The sequence below is a fragment of the Myxocyprinus asiaticus genome, chromosome 41, assembly GCF_019703515.2.
Source record: "Myxocyprinus asiaticus isolate MX2 ecotype Aquarium Trade chromosome 41, UBuf_Myxa_2, whole genome shotgun sequence".
Taxonomy (NCBI): Eukaryota; Metazoa; Chordata; class Actinopteri; order Cypriniformes; family Catostomidae; genus Myxocyprinus; species Myxocyprinus asiaticus.
This window is the reverse complement of record NC_059384.1, coordinates 12,283,552-12,300,454: the sequence shown is the minus strand read 5'-3', so window position 1 is coordinate 12,300,454 and position 16,903 is coordinate 12,283,552. Positions and strand designations below refer to the sequence as shown.

Sequence of the window (16,903 nt, the reverse complement as noted above, 5' to 3'; positions counted from 1 at the left end):
AGGTCGAGCCACGTGATAAGATGCGTGGATTGACTATCTCAGAAGCGGAGGCAACTGAGACTTGTCCTCTGCCACTCGGATTGAGGTGAGTAACCGCGCCACCACGAGGACCTACTAAGTAGTGGGAATTGGGCATTCCAAATTGGGAGAAAGGTGGATACAATTTTTTTTTAAATAAAACAAATCAAAAGTTAACATAGATGTTACCACATCAAGCACATTTATAAGTTACCCGACAAACCATTGTTAGAGTGTATGACATAACACACTTGAGAAAGCGATCTATATGGTCCAAAATTACATTATTAGAATGAAAATCCATAAAGCCACGAGAATTTGCAGATTATGAATCCAGTGATTGCTGTGCTTTAGTAATGAAACTCATTGTGTGAGCATTCAGCAGCCTTGCCCTTTGATCTCACATTATCTGTTCATAAGTTCACCTGCTGCTGTCTAATATAAAATGAGCTCATTTATTTTTGTGGTGTAGCAGAATCCAGAAAGTGCCCAGACATATATTTGTACCTTTATCATAGCCATAATAAGCTCAGTATGGCAATAAATATAATTTTTGTGAATAAAAGGAAGACTGGTGAAGGTTAAAATTTAAAGAGATTTTAAAAAGTGCAGTTCAAGTGGCATAGAAAGATATTCGCTCCTGGCTTGAGACGCAGACGTCAGCTAGGCGGGGGGTAATAAAAACCCCCATTCATCCCGAGGAGGGGCATAATTGGCTTGACCACATCTTGAAACCACTATCTAGCATATTTGGGGCAATAAACTCACTTCTGCAATCAGCGTCTGTGAACTCCGGGCATTGTATTCCAGTTTGATTCGCACTGTCCCACTGACATAATGGGTTAGAAAACTCTCCAAACATGATGGATCACAACACATCCACACAGATTTCGCAAAGCACATACTCTTGTTTTTAAATCACTAGAAAGTGAGTAAATCCTGTTCAGAAGCCATAATTAATGGTGCAATGATCGAATCCAATGTGAGTCAGAGTTGCGCATGGTGCGCCGGAGGAGGTGACGGAACCAGCGAGCAGTTGGATCTGAATCACACAGCGCACACTCTGAGTCCGACGGGACATTTGGTGGTTGCGGTGTGTCTAGGATTCATCGGAACATTCGGGTTTCTCAACAACACGCTGGTCCTGATTCTGTTCTGTCGCTACAAAGTGCTGCGCTCGCCCATGAACTGTCTTCTGGTGAGCATCTCGGTGAGTGATCTGCTGGTGTGCGTCGTCGGCACTCCGTTTAGCTTCGCCGCCAGCACGCAGGGACGGTGGCTCATCGGACGCGTGGGCTGCGTGTGGTATGGCTTCGTCAATTCATACCTGGGTGAGTCAGGACGTTAAAACGTTGTCAGTAAACTCGTAAAGCAGGTTACGCATGCATCTGCTTTAGTTTGGTACTTTTCAATCTTACGGGAGCGCTGGGATGACCGAGGATATTTAACTGCACTGTATTGGTTTGAAAGCTGACATTGCCTGAGTTGGCTGGCAATTGCAAATCTATTGTGGCATCTATTTATTATATAATTCAGATTATTCAAGAACCCACTGTAATAACAGTATGTAGTGGATATCTCCCCATTACGCAAAGGTGGAATGTAGTGCAGTGTACTTGCAAGGTAACTGAAGCTGCAAACCTAAGAAAATCGTTGAATCCTACCTGCATGTAGCGAGGTAAAGATAGTTTTGTTTTCGATATTCCACACATTCAGCTATAAACGACGATAACTCCTAAACGGCTTAGCAAATGCTTTCCAAATAGTATTACTGTAAAACGTGTAAAGCTAATAATATTCCACAAGCTTGTTTTCATTATTTTCACTCGATATTATGAGCATTGGTCTGCAAAACCCGTCGCAATGTTACCCCAGGAAGAGTTCCTCTTGGCTAGTGGTAAGTAACGGACCGTGGAGAAAGTGCAATTTTCCTTTGTTTTTTGTTTTGTTTTTTGTAATAGCTTGGTGTGTGAACTGCATGTCCAAAATTAATTTACTTTTTGTAATAGCTTTTTGTGGAAGGAGATAGAGGCATGGAACCAGCCTCATTCAACAAAGGAGGACCAGGGGCAGATTATGACTATCAAGGGCCCTGGGGCCAATTTTCTTTTAGGGCCCCCCAGTCCAGTTATCTTTTAAAGTTGAGATCTACGCAAACTATTTTCAGTGATTTAAATCTCTTTTAATAACTGCTCTGTTATTTATAGTCAGATTAATTCAAACAGACAGCACAGATGTGGTGAAGAAACCACTCAACTGAAACATGTTTGCTGAACAGCCACTGTTCTTAAAGAGACAGTACCATTTTAACGTTTGTTATACATCATGTAAACTCAATGTAAATACTACAAATTGTAAATACAAAATGCATATATTTAAAGGTCACAATAAATTATGAAATATCTAACTTCAAACACTTTCAATATTGATGAATTTAACAAATACAGCAGGCTCCTGCAGTATCTATACAAGGGTTTGGTGAAATTTCGCAGAGTTCAGACAGTTCTGGCTCGCACTGCTATATCTTTTCAACTCATCTGAGTGATGGGGTGCGTTCCATTCAGAACTGATTATCCCTACACCCTATTTCCTTCAAAGACTTTTTCCATTGTGTGAGCTTTGAAGGGCTGAAATTTGTGGGGCTCAAAAATAGTGGTCATTTGGTCATTTTTGGGGAAATTCTGTTTGGAACGACCCTACAGCTTGGCTACCATTATCATTCTTCCATCGAAAAACCCCGCAAACAAAATCCCCTAGACCAGGGGTTTTCAAAGTGTGGGGCACGCCTCCCCAGGGGGGGCGCTAGAGCAGTGGTTTTCAAAGTTTTTGATGGCAAGGACCCCCAGATATGACAATCACCTTGCAAGGGACCCCCTCCTAAAATATACAAAGGTTGCTGTATTTTATTGTGTATAAAGACCAAAAAAAAAAAAAAAAAAGATGTATGTTTTTGCTAGTGTAATATTATAAAGACGAATTAAATAATTAACTTTTATAATGTTATCATACTAAAGCCAAAATAATTTATAAAAATATTATCTGTAAGGATGTACTAATGTATCGGCCAATTATTGACCAAATTAAATAACCACTGATATAAACCTCCAATATCAACCATAATTTTTTATATCTGTGTTTTTATGCTTTTGATTGCATAAGCATGAAACACTGATATGAAAAAAAATATGGTTTATTTATAATTAATTACATAAATTGATTGCAATGTATTAAGTTTATAATCATTTCTCTCTGTAATATGAAGAAATACCTACCAAAATAAATGAAATCCAAAAAAGTAAAGCATGGTGAATGTAATAATTTATTATATGAATTTGTAATGTTCTATCATAATACGTTAAATGTGAATTGTATTGTTTAAAACTTCAAAAACAGAAGTGTAAAAATGTTTTAGAAGTGCAAAAGTTTTTCCCCACATAAATCGTTGTGTGATACTTTTAATCTTGTATTTTCATTGCTCTCTTAAATTGGCCTGTCAGCTGTTCAACAGAGCCAATCAATGTTCAATGGAAATTATTTATTGTTAGAGCAGTAAAATAGCATTTGTTCCTCTTTGTACATTTTTAAAGCAAAATTCCTAAGCAAAACAGTGATCTGACTAAATAAGTTATTGGCATACAGTCACATCGGAATCGGCCTGTAGATTTTTGTTAAAATCGTTTTTCTTTCGGCCAAAAATGTTCATATCTGTGCATCTTTCAATTTTCTACAGACCCCCTAGAACATTCTTGCGGACCCCTGGGGGTCCCCGGACCCCAGTTTGAAAACCCCTGCGCTAGAGCATGTCATGGGAGGTGCGGAGAGTGGTAAAAAAAATGTATTAAGTAATTTATATATATATATATATATATATATATATATATATATATATATATATATATATATATATATATATATATATATATGTGTGTGTGTGTGTGTGTGTGTGTGTGTGTATTGATTTTATCTATTATATTATATTTAAAACATTATTTAAACAGTTCTGAAAATAATAATAATAATAGGCACAAAAAAAAAAAATATTTGTAAAGCCTACCAATAAAGCAGACATGATGTATTAGTGTGTAATTACAATGGAGCGGTTTCTGAGACCACCAAATTCGAATCCTTCAGTTTCAGGGGTCAAATTCAAAAGAGGACAATACGATGAGCAGTATTTAAGTTTAGGATTTACATGGACAGGATCAGTTGATGCGCTACGACCTTTATGTGTCGTTTGTCAGGAGATTTTAGCAAATGACAGCATGCGACCTGCTAAACTCATCAGACACCTTGATACCAAGCATGCTGAGGTAGCGAGTTTTTCCAAAGAAAACTTCAAGCCTTTCAAGGTCAGAAAAAAGTTGTCGGAGAATTTGTCAAATTAAATATAAAGGCCACTGAAGCTTCATATCACGTTGCGCTGTGTATTGCCAAGGCCTAACACACAAACCCTTCTTTCTTTCTTTCTTTCTTTCTTGCTTTCTTTCTTTCTTTCTTTCTTTCTTTGTTTATTACTGTAAAACATGTACAAATTTCTAACTTCAAGCATTTAAAACTATTTTAAACTTTCAGACAAGGTTTTGTCAGGCCAACATTATGGTTTGTCTTGACAAACTTTACATTTCTAGTTAATCAGTACATTTGAACCACACAAAGTTTTTTTTTTTTTTTGGAATGTAGGGCAAACATACAGTTTTAGCAATGAATAGTATAGTAAACGTATTTGTTCGTCAGCCCTTTTATACAAAGAATAAAGCTTAACCATATAAAGCCTAACATATGAAATAATAGTCAGAAAATTATATTTTTTAAACCTTAAATTTATTATATGTAATAAATGAGTAACTGAATCATTGATTGAACTGATTAGTTAAAAACTACCCCTGCGTTTCAAATGGGATAAGTCAGCCTCCAAAGGGCACTTCAAAGGGAGAACAATCATGATACCCATTCTGTAAGATCGCTTCAAACAGAATTTCCGATAAAAAATGACTTACAAGGTGAGTTCTAAAAAAACATTATTTTTGAGCCCAGGGGCAGACTGTACATAGGGAGAACCGGGACTTTTCCCGGTGGGCCGGCCGCGAAACGGGGCCGAACGGACGAACACCATCCCCGCTCAACAAATTTTAGCATCCAAAGATTTTACAGTGGATGGTAAAGTCTTAGAAGGCAACAGGGCATATAGTACGTAGGGATGATCACTTCTGAATGGAATGGCCCTTGTGTCGTTCATGACCAAACAGTGGAATTGAACAAGAACGATTCGTTCATTTGAAAAGATTAATTCATAAACACTGATTCATTCACGAACAGTAGCTGTGTCCCAAATGATGCACTATACACTATGCTCTTACAATATACACTATGCAGTCAGCCATGTAGTGTATGAATTTTCAAAGTGTAGTATCATCCCAAATGGAACACTTAATTTGTTTTACTACACAGAAGTATTTGCCGTTTAACAGCTGACAGAAGTGATGTTTCAAACGCATGCAATTTGTTGCCGCTAGCTTTAGCGCGTTAGCCAACTTAAGTTCAACACTTGTATCTCAAACAATGTACATATTCACACAGCATGGGGTGATGTTAAAGCATAAGTTATATTATTTAAATAGTATGTCAAGAGATGTAGGTAACATCCTAATGAATCAGATGATTGAATTAATCATTTATAAAAACGTGATACAGGGTGATTTTTTTTATGGTTAGAATGCCTTTATTAAAAAAAAAAAAAAAAGGCCCTTAAAAGTGAGAGCAGAATATAAAAGTACAAATATTAGTCAAAAGTGTGTGTGTGTTTAAGACATATTTACTCTTTCCTGGACCATGTGGTGTAGTTCATGCATGCATGCTTTCCATTAAAATCATACTCAGTGTCCCTGTCCAACAACCTCTCTCTCAACAGCTGTAATATATTTCTACTAGCTGTAAGTACTGTAGTTCTAATAAACTTATTAATACGATTGTGCTATTTTACATCGGACTATACCCAAACGCTCCTTTTAGGCTTTGTATCATTACACAATACATTGTTTGGCCTCATCGTAATTATATATGGTCAACTGTGTATAATCAAATAGAGAACTGGCAGTCAGACACAACTCACATGAGACCGTACACCTGCACCAGATACAGCTGCCAACAATTTCAGGTATTTTTAGTTTCCTCTGAGGATATCTGGCACAAATGACAGTAAAACATACAATGATTGAGTAGGAGAGCACAATGGAACAGTTTTGTCCCTTACCAGATACAGCAGTAGGCAACTGTTGTAGCTTGATGTACACTATATTTGCAGTCCACACAAAATACACTCTAACCAGACTTTGCCCTGGTGCTCTTCTTTGTAAACAAACCTTTACTGGCAATGAGGGTCTGCAAGCAATTCAGGTCTGCAGCTATTACTCATAACACTAAGAGTTATTGTATTGTCTCTGTTTCTCTCTTCTGTTTGTACAGGCATTGTGTCTCTTATCTCCCTGGCAGTGCTCTCTTATGAGCGCTACTGCACTATGATGGGGACCACGCAGGCCGACTCTTCCAATTACAGAAAGGTAGCCATGGGTATTGCCTTCTCCTGGATGTATTCCATGGTTTGGACTCTTCCTCCACTGTTTGGATGGAGCCGCTATGGTCCTGAGGGTCCCGGCACCACCTGCAGCGTTAACTGGGATGCCAAGACGGCCAACAATGTGTCTTACATCGTCTGTCTCTTTTTTTTTTGCCTTATTCTTCCCTTCATCGTGATTGTCTACAGCTATGGCAGACTCCTTCAGGCTATAACACAGGTAGGTGTCAGACCCTTTTGTATCTAAGATATTAAGTTCAGAGCTTACAATATAGGTTAATATTAAGCTCATTATGCCTCATTTATGAGTTTAGCTACACTTACAGCTTTGGCTTAGATGTATCTTTAATTGCAGGTTATAAATGATGCATGGTAAATTTAGACAGGCTTGGAGTTAAGAGGGTAATTAAATAATTGATTTTAAGTAAACACGGCAGTTAGCAAATTCAGTGAATGAAACATAATCTTGGGATGTATTATTTGTTCTATACACAGCATTCTTAAATGTGCAGTGTGTAATTTTTCAATGGTTAAATACTTTCTTCCATCCTAGATTAATATGTCCCTCAAAAATTGTAAACACTGTGGCTCTGTGGCACTTTACACATTGTTCTGTTCTTCAGTTAAATTAGCATAATATTCACTCATTCATTTCGAGTTTTTTAAATGACCTTTTTGCACTATTAAAGGATCATTAGAGGCACTATTATCATCATTTACTCAACTTCATGTTTGTCCAAACCTGAATGAATTTCTTTCTTCTGTTGAACACTAAAAGGAAAAGTTAGCCCAACCTGTTGGGCTAACTTTAAGAGTTAAAGAGTAGTTTAAGAGTAGTACGGGATGACTCCAGCCAGGTCTCCTAAGCAACCAAATTGGCCCGGTTGCTAGGGAGGGTAGAGTCACATAGGGTAACCTCCTCGTGGTCGCTATAATATGGTTCTCGCTCTCGGTGGGGCACGTGGTGTGTTGTGCGTGGATGCCGCAGAGAATAGTGTGAAGCCTCCACGCGCGCTATGTTTTTGTGGTAACGCGCTTAGCAAGCCACATGATAAGATGCACGGATTGATGGTCTCAGACGTGGAGGCAACTGAAATTCGTCCTCCGCCACCTGGCGAGTCACTATGCCACCATGAGGACTTAGAGTGCATTGAGAATTGGGCATTCCAAATTGGGGAGAAAAAGGGGAGAAAAAAAAATAGTACGAGATGGTGAAATCGTAAAAAATCGATTATGTACCACGGATAAAGAGAAGGGTGGGGATTTGAAGTAGCGTTCTGACGATTTTTCATAAGTTTAACCCCAAACCTAAACCTAACTATAACCATAAAATGTAATATCGTATCCAAACCCAAAATCTAATCATGATTTTAAGAGGAAAATCACTGTGTGTACCACAGAAGAGAGAAAACATGTCGGTTTGAAAGGAAACAAGGGTGGCATATTTCAGGTTATTCACATACACAAGTTTTTTTATTGCACAGTGACTAAAAAAAGTTCACTGACGTTTCCTTTATTAAAAGAAAGTGTTGGATAGGAGGTCAGCAAAAAATGGATGTGTGTATTTAATCGAATTGTGTTTGCTGATTGGTTGGTGTGAATGTAAATAAAAGTCGGACATTTTCATTTTCAAGTCGTACAATATTTAAAGATTTCGCCATGTTGTAAGAATTGTTACGAATTTTAATGAGACCGTATTGGTTAGCCAGAATGTTAGCCTCAGTTTCTATTCGCTTTCATTGTATGGAACAAAATGCTATGAAAGTGAAAGGTGACTGAGACCGAGACATGAGGGTGAGTAAATGATTTTTGAACTGTCCCTTTAATTGCTGAAACTCCCAAGTAATTCTACGAGTAGCGTAAATTAAAAACAGTTTGAATAATTTGGCTCGTAGCTGTACTGTGCTCCTCTATAATTTCCACTTAGGAAACAAGATTAGTTCCTTTACAACCATTCACCGGGAGTCCTGTGTTTTCCAATGTCGGCAGTCAGCAACAATTGGAGATTATTCTCAATGTTTTGCGTGAGATGTTTTGAATGCAAATTAAGCACAATCGTATGTTGGGTACGAAGAAAATCGTGTCAGAATTTGCATGGAGATGGGAAAAAAACAACATTTTGAATTGAGCCTTCGTTTTTATTTAATGTCCCCTGAGTGGCCCAGTTTTCTGGAGTAAACAAAACGCAAACACTTTCAAAGCTCCCACAATTGCTTTCTCCCCACCCCTCGCCTATTAGTTTAGCTAACAGGGGCCACCGACTGCTCACTTCAAATGCACTGACATAGCAAAGCACTTTGATTTGCAACTGAATTGCTTTGGAAAGCAACAATGAATGAAAATCTTCTCTGCTTCTTAGTAGAGGACAATGTTGGAAGAGATGTTTCAGCACTTTTTCATAGACTTTTCATGCTGCCTAAGAGATCTAAATTCATGTTGATTCAAATTGGACCTTTATACGCATTCCAATTTGACCTTCCTAAATAAGGTAATTAATGCTTTTCAAAAGAGTAAACTTCACCCTTTCTTTTTACATCATTTAGCACCACCAACCCGAGTCACCCAGACCCTGTCATTGCATGAAAATGAGCAGTTTCTACATAAATGTTCTGAAATGCTTTTACTGTGTGTGAGAAGCCCTGCTAAATCTCATTTTGTCCTGAAGGTTATCTATAGATGCATGCACAATGCGATCCGCACCTTCATTCTGGTGGGTGTCCCTTGGTTAGTTAATCAACAGCATAAGCATATTTAAGATTCTGTAATGTGACTTAATTGGGTGTCTTCATGCACATGTGTGTGTGTGTGTGTGTGTGCATGTATGCCTTGTGTACAACAAAAACATACAAGGCCAAATGATCCACAAAGCTATCTTACCGTATCCTTCACAGCATTCCTGATGCATCAAACATGGCTGAATGGTTCAAATGATAAGACTCCAATAGACTATTCACATTCAGCTAGAGAACTTTCAGTGTAGCTAATAACATGCATTGCCAAGCAAGGTCAACTGCAAAATAATGAAGGGTTCCAGTAAAAAGACCTGTGTGTGGAGCTGTGATTATAATGTACATGTCGTATTCTAGTATGTAGGTCAAGTTAAGACTTAGCGATAGACATCAGTGGTGTGATCTAACCTCAGTGGTGTCAGAAAATACAACAGAAACATGCTTCTGCATGCCTGATAACCTTGATCATGGGCTCTCTTGATAGAGGCAGGAACAAAGGGAAGCCTGCAAGATCCTGATTGGAAATAATTTCCAATTAATGAGTTACAACACCCCACTAGGGCGGAGGGAGGGAACCACAAAAGCATTTTCAATGAGAACAGTCACTGGGCTTATGACATTGTTACCCAAAGATTAGATGAATGATTACATGTAGGCACACACAGAGTCTTGGGGATTGGAGATAAAGCTGTGTATAACATTTGTGGCACTTTTTGACCAACCAAGGATCCAGCTGCAGGGGAATCCCTTTGGGGTAAAGGGGTAGAGTACTTCGGTACATACTAATAAGGCTGGCCATAGAAACTCATGTCCTCTTCTACTTTAAATCTATTCAGACATGTTTTGTAAGTTTGGTTCTCAGGTTTGTGTGCAGCTTGGTCCGGTTGTACCAAATAAAAGTGGTTTCGCACTTGAATGGCCCATCTCGTGAGCGAGGGGTGTGTGAACTTCTGCTCTCATGCACTCTCATGGACACGCACAGGAGAGCATGGTTTGTCATGATTTTTACTAAATAATAAATTAGATTTAGTTTTGTTTCTCACCACACCTTATCATATGCCTTCAGAACAAGGCACAAATAACTTAATATCTTCTGTGGAACGCAAAAGGAGATATTAGGAACTGCCCCAGTCACTATTCACTTTTACTGAAAAAAGATGCAATAAAAGTGAATGGTGAATGAGGCTAACATTCTGTCTAACATCTCCTTTTGTATTCTATGGAAGAAAGAAACTCATACAGGTTTAAAATAACACAAGGGTGAGTAAATGATGACAGAATTTTCATTTTTGTATGAACTATTCCTTTAAGTGCTGTTTTAATTGTTTCAGACTGTATTTACTGGCACTACGCTTGTCTGATAGATTTATATACCTATTTTGAGAATATGCATCGACTCCTGACACAAAATAATTTACATAATGGTACCCTGAAGGTAATAAAATCATTCAATTTGATCAAAGGCAATTTTCCTAATCCGCTGACTTCAATTTATTTGGATGTCATTTAATGCATAGCAATTATAGGGCAAGCGTTGCATTAGATCAGATAACTAAAGAGCTGTAGCCACTGTATAAGAGTGATTTTAGCTCCTCTCTGCTGGTATCGAAGATGGAATACTGATAAGCTATAAATCAGTTAACACCCATATGTTTATATAAGATGTGACTCCATGACCGTTTGATGCTGTAGAGTCTGACGGGACAGGTGCCCGATATATTCACCCTGTGATCTGCTATATTACAGAAATGTTATATGCTATAAAAATGCCATGTGATGTTATTTTAAATAGTAACTGTAACTCTTTTGCAGTTCAATTAAGCTGAAGGCTTTGTTTAATTGCATGCATCATGCCTCAATTAATTAATGCATATTTGCAATCAATAACACCACAAACCGAGGGGGGCCTGGGTAGCTCAGTGGTAAAAGACGCTGGCTACCACCCCTGGAGTTCGCTAGTTCGCTAGTTCAAATCCCAGGGTGTGCTGAGGGGCTCCAGCCAGGTCTCCTAAGCAACCAAACTGGCCCAGTTGCTAGGGAGGGTAGAGTCACATGGGGTAACCTCCTCGTGGTCACTATAATGTGGTTCGTTGTTGGTGGGGCACGTGGTGAGTTGAGCGTGGATGCCGCATTGGATGGTGTGAAGCCTCCACATGCGCTGTCTCCGTGGCAACGCGCTCAACAAGCCACATGATAAGATGCGCAGGTTGATGGTCTCAGATGCGGAGGCAACTGGGATTCATCCTCCGCCATCCAGATTGAGGCGAATCACTACATGACCACGAGGACTTAAAAGCACACTGGGAATTGGGCATTCCAAACTGGGTGAAAAAGGGGAAAAATCCAAAAATAAAAATAAAAAATAACACCACAAACCATGGTCTGATTTGCTTCGGTACACTTTACCTTTGGCAAACTGCGACGGTCTGAATGTCAACTAAGAAGACCTGTATGCTTTGTCCCTGTCCCCCCCAGAGGGTGTCATACCGTTATATAAGTTTGAATGAAGACATGACAGAGTTGCTGTACTCTCAGCTCATAAAGCTACAGTTACCCTCCCACCTCCTGTCACTACGCTCAGCCATTTATAATCCCATCCAAAATGTCACCCAGTTGGGGGGCTGACCGCCTTCCCAAAGAACAACTCGGACACGGTCTGTCTCTTTCTGTAAACTCACGCAGTGGGTGAAACGGAGTACACTATGAAAACAGAGGGAGACTGAGCAAAGGACGCTTGAAAAAATGTCTGGAAAAGCCCAAAATTTTGCAGTACTCGTTTTCGGGCTAACTTTTGAGACAAGAACTGTTCATTTGAGAGAGAAAAACAAAGTACATATCTGCTACATGGCACTTTTCAGAGTTATTTTGAGATCTCTGAAAAGTTTGGACCTGAAATATATTTTTCTTGGAGCAAATTTGCAGATGAATCATTTTTATTTAATTCAGTAAGTTTGAGGTGGTAAAGTAGCATGGAAGGTTTTCTTCGGTTTGCTGCTTGCCGTCGCATATTTACAACTTTTCAGGCTTACTGATTTGTTTTAGGTGAGTGGCTTTATGGGTCTCATATTAGCTGCACTCTCTGTTCATTTTGTTTTATTTGTTTTGAAGTCAAGCCTGACTGCTTACAACCTAATTAGTAACAAAGCAATCCCTCGTAATTAGGAGCCTTCAAGAGACTAAGTGTTTGACAGCTTTTTTTTTTCCACTTTGCCAATGAAGTGAAGCTTTCAGTTAATTTCAATTTAGGGAGTTTTTAGATTCTAGGCCAGACTTAAAATATATTTACTCTAAATGAGCACACTGTCATACTCAAGACAATCATGAACTGAAGCAACAATTTTCTGTTATCCAAACTGTCAGTCCAGAATTGTTATTGGGACAGACAGAACTGGGTGATTCTCACAAAAACAAACACTCAAACACTCTTAAACTCAAAATCAACACACACACACACACACACACACACACACACACACACAAATTACATTATATTTTGCATAAAGAAAATGAAGCCTGCATTAAGGACCATACATATTTTTTGCATTGTGACATTATTTTCAGGACACTTAAGTACATTTTATCCCCCATTTTTTATTACCGTAATATATATATATATATGTTTGTAATGATGATTTTAATAATCGTAACACCATGTTTTTGATGAAGTTACAGTATAAAATATGCTGTTGTAAAATGATTTTTTAAAATTAAAATAAGTGAAAATTAAAAAGGCAGTACCAAGGAACTAGTTCTATTATGTATAAACATTTTACATTTTAAAAAATTTCATTTTTTCACATTGTGGTAATGGGAATTAGGGGGTAACTGTCATGAAAATAATGTCACAATATAAAAAAATTCATGGCCCAAAAACAGGCTTAATTTTTCTGTATGCAAAATATAATTTCAAAATATGAACATGACATTTTCTTAGCCTATTTTTAAGATTTTCACATTTTTCATTAAAAATCTTCATCAAATTTAATTGTTACCTTTAAACAAATTAAATTAATAAAACAGTTTTTTAAATTTTATTTTGTAAAAGAATACAATTTGATGGAAATTTGTTATGAAAAAAATCTCAAAATGATTTTTTTGAGTACAGATTATGCGAGAATTATCTATCTACACTTTCAGCATGCTGCTACAACTTTCGTTGTGGCATGGACCCTTTTCACATATCCGGGTTGGAGAGCGAAAGTAGACACATAGCAGGGTAAACTTGAATGGTGGTGAATGAGAGACCACAGCAAATTTAATTTTTGCTTACTCTTTTGCTCCAACAGCAAAAGAAAAAAAAACAACAATTACGCTTTCACAGCTTAGCAAAAGAAGATAAAAATATAGCGCGCTGGATAACAGCAGTAAGAAGAGAGAAATAGGCAAAATTTTCTGTCACTCCCTCATCAGCTGTGTTAGAAGCCTCATCGCAGCAATGGTAACTGATTTTTTTAAACTTATTCCAGGGTAATATAATACAAAGTACAATGTTATAAATTTACACAAAATATTTTAAAAATTGGAAATATAAAATGTTTGCTACATTTACGTTGTTAAAGAAGGCGGAAACGGGTCCATTCCAACAAGCTTTGGAACTTTCATTTGCTCTTACATCTGATCAAACTTGGAAATGGAATTTAAACAATATGACTTTGTTCTCTATAGACTCTTTGTTAAGGAGGAAGCGGGAGCTGGGTAAACATCCAACATAAGACTTTTATTTTACACTTTTTAGTGACACAAAAGGGTTTTCTTTTCAGCATAACAAAATGGTAACACGAACATGGCTGCATGCATCTCTCTCTCTCTTTCTCTCTCCCCTCTGGCAGTTTGGACTGCCCTTTTATCCCTCTCCAGCTCTCACTGCAACACAAAACAGCTGTTAGAGGTGATTTCCCACAGGGGTCAATCCTTACCACTCTTCCTCTCCTGACCTCGCTCTCCATAGACATCGCTCGGCCACGGCTACAACACCACAACATGTAACTGGATTACGTGTTTAAAATGCTAAATATTAGCAACTGTATTCCACTACAGTTAAAATTTTAATAATTGGTAATCAGAATACCGTTACAGTCAAAAAGTATTTTGATTACTGAAGAGATTACTTTTATTGTAATTTGTTTCATTTAATATTTAGTCTATTCAATTGGAAAACATTTATCCATATAAATGATGCGATCCGAGGAGCTTTTGAACAGCGGTGAAATACTGTCTTATGATTTGTTTCATTCATACGAGCACATTCACACTGTTGTGAGTGAAAAGGTGGATATGACATCATTGTGGATCTTTCCCTTGGGAGCTTAATAGTGTAGTTACATCGTGTTTCAACAGCTTAACAAAAAACAGATAGAAACGCTTTGACAGATATAACATAAATCCAGTAAATACACGATCACATGCCTTGTCAATTTTTTTTATGAGGTTAGGGTATTTTTTACAAGAAATGCTAACCTATGTAGCCTTTAACATCGTATAGAAAGCTACCAGTAATATATTTTCTGCCTCATTCTATGAACAGAATCCACATACGATCAGAAACGTCATGGTTACTGGTGTAACCTCCGTTCCCTGATGGAGGGAACGAGACGTTGGTGTCGATGTAGTGACACTAGGGGTCACTCTTGGGAGCCCGAGACACCTCTGGTCTTTGATAAAAGGCCAATGAAAATTGGCGAGTAGTATTTGCATGCCACTCCTCCGGACATACGGGTATAAAAGGAGCTGGTATGCAACCACTCATTCAGGTTTTATGCTGAGGAGCCGATATAAGGTCCGGCCATTTCAGCGGGTAGTTCAGCGTTGTGGCAGGAGGGACACAACATCTCGTTCCCTCCATCAGGGAACAGAGGTTACACCAGTAACCATGACGTTCCCTATCTGTCACTCACTCGACGTTGGTGTCGATGCAGTGACACTAGGTGTCCCTATTCATAACGCCACAAGGCTGAACTGTGTTACGTGAACTGGCGGTGTGTGGTGAGCAGACTTGCTGTGTGCCTCATAGCCAGCACACCAGGTCGACACGTAACCTCCCCCGACACAGTTATGAGTGTCGAACGGCCCTTTCTGGGGACAAGTCGACTACCCAAAGATAGAGACAGGCTTAACCCAGTCGTGGCCTCTTTTCTCCCTTCTCTTTTTCCATTCCCTAAAAAAGAAGGGGGATTATCCGACTGGGCCGCCAGGTCTAGTCTGGGGGTGTCCCTCCCAAGGGGAAGACACCGCGGAGACCACACCTTGCCCAAAGGGAGGGGGGGATATTTAAGTGGAAAAATACGTCACATGGTCTTTCCAACCATGTGGAGAGCCTTCAAGGTAGATCCTGCCCAATGGGGGAGGAGTTACTACAAACATGGAGACTGGGGCAGAGGGGCTCTGCCCAAGGAAGACGCAGTTTGCCAGCAGGGAAACGAACTAGCGGAAGATATAGATCGCATGGGGTTAGCCTTAAAGGGAACCGCCACATGCGGAGCACCTACCCCAGAACAGGGCTCTTAGCGTGTGTACTGGGCCGGCAGCGAGTCTCTCCGAAAACTCGACTGCCACAGGGCTCGGTGGAAGTCAACCAGGGAACAAAGTTTGTGAACACTACTGGGGAATTAATGGCGCACGTCTTCAGCTCCAAGGGAGGTGGAAGGCGCTATGTGCAAGCGATACACCCGGCCAGCTATCCCGGGCTTATCCACTTGTGTTGCGTGCCACTACCTGGGATGAAACCGGTTCCACCCAGAGGTTGTAGAACCTTGCACAGGTGTTGGGTGTTGCCCAGCCCACTGCTCTGCAAATGTCTGTTAGAGAGGCACCCCTGGCCAGGGCCCAGGGAGCCGTTACACCCCTGGTAGAATGGGCTGGTAGCCCTACCGGGGGCAGCATGTCCTAGGCGACATATGCCATAGTTATGGCATCAATGAGCCAGTGGGCGATCCTTTGCTTGGAGACAGCGCTTCCTTTCCGCTGTGCACCAAAGCAGACAAAGAGCTGCTCAGAGATTCGTAAGCTCTCCGTGCGATCCAAATAGATGTGTAAAGCGCGCACCGGACACAGTGACGACAGGGCTGGGTCTGCCTCCTCCTGGGGCAGCGCTTGCAGGTTCACCACCTAGTCCCTAAAGGGGTGGTGGGAACCTTGGGCACATAGCCCTGTCAGGGTCTCAGGATCACGTGAGAGTAACCTGGACCGAACTCCAGGCACGTTTCGCTGACAGAGAATGCTTGCAGGTCACCTACCCTCTTGATGGAAGTGAGTGCAGTCAGGAGGGCAGTCTTCAAGGAGAATGCCTTAAGCTCGGCTGACTGCAAAGGCTCAAAGGGGGCTCTCTGTAGACCCTGAAGAACTACAGAGGTCCGATGAGGGAACGAGGCACGGTCTGGAGTGATTCAGCCTCCTGGTGCCTCTTAGGAACCTGATGATCAGGTCGTGCTTCCCTAAGGACTTACCGTCGACTGCGTCATGGTGTGCTGTTATGGCAGCAACGTACACCTTCAAGGTGGATGGGGATAGCCTCCCTTCCAACCTCTCTTGCAGGAAGGAAAGTACTGATCTGACTGCGCATCTCTGGGGGTCTTCCCGACAGGAAGAA

The 16,903-nt window shown here is 39.9% G+C and overlaps 1 protein-coding gene across 1 annotated transcript in view; it reads left to right on the top strand.

Moving 5' to 3' along the window:
• Positions 1 to 201: 201 nt before the first annotated feature.
• The window catches only part of LOC127431625 (parapinopsin-like), a 56,827-nt gene continuing 40,125 nt past the window's right edge, over positions 202 to 16,903 (top strand). Inside the window, exons 1-2 of the mRNA XM_051682152.1 lie at positions 202 to 1,349; positions 6,481 to 6,809. Coding sequence (XP_051538112.1) covers positions 986 to 1,349; positions 6,481 to 6,809 — 693 coding nt within the window. The 5' untranslated portion in view covers positions 202 to 985. The remainder of the gene's footprint in view (positions 1,350 to 6,480; positions 6,810 to 16,903) is intronic.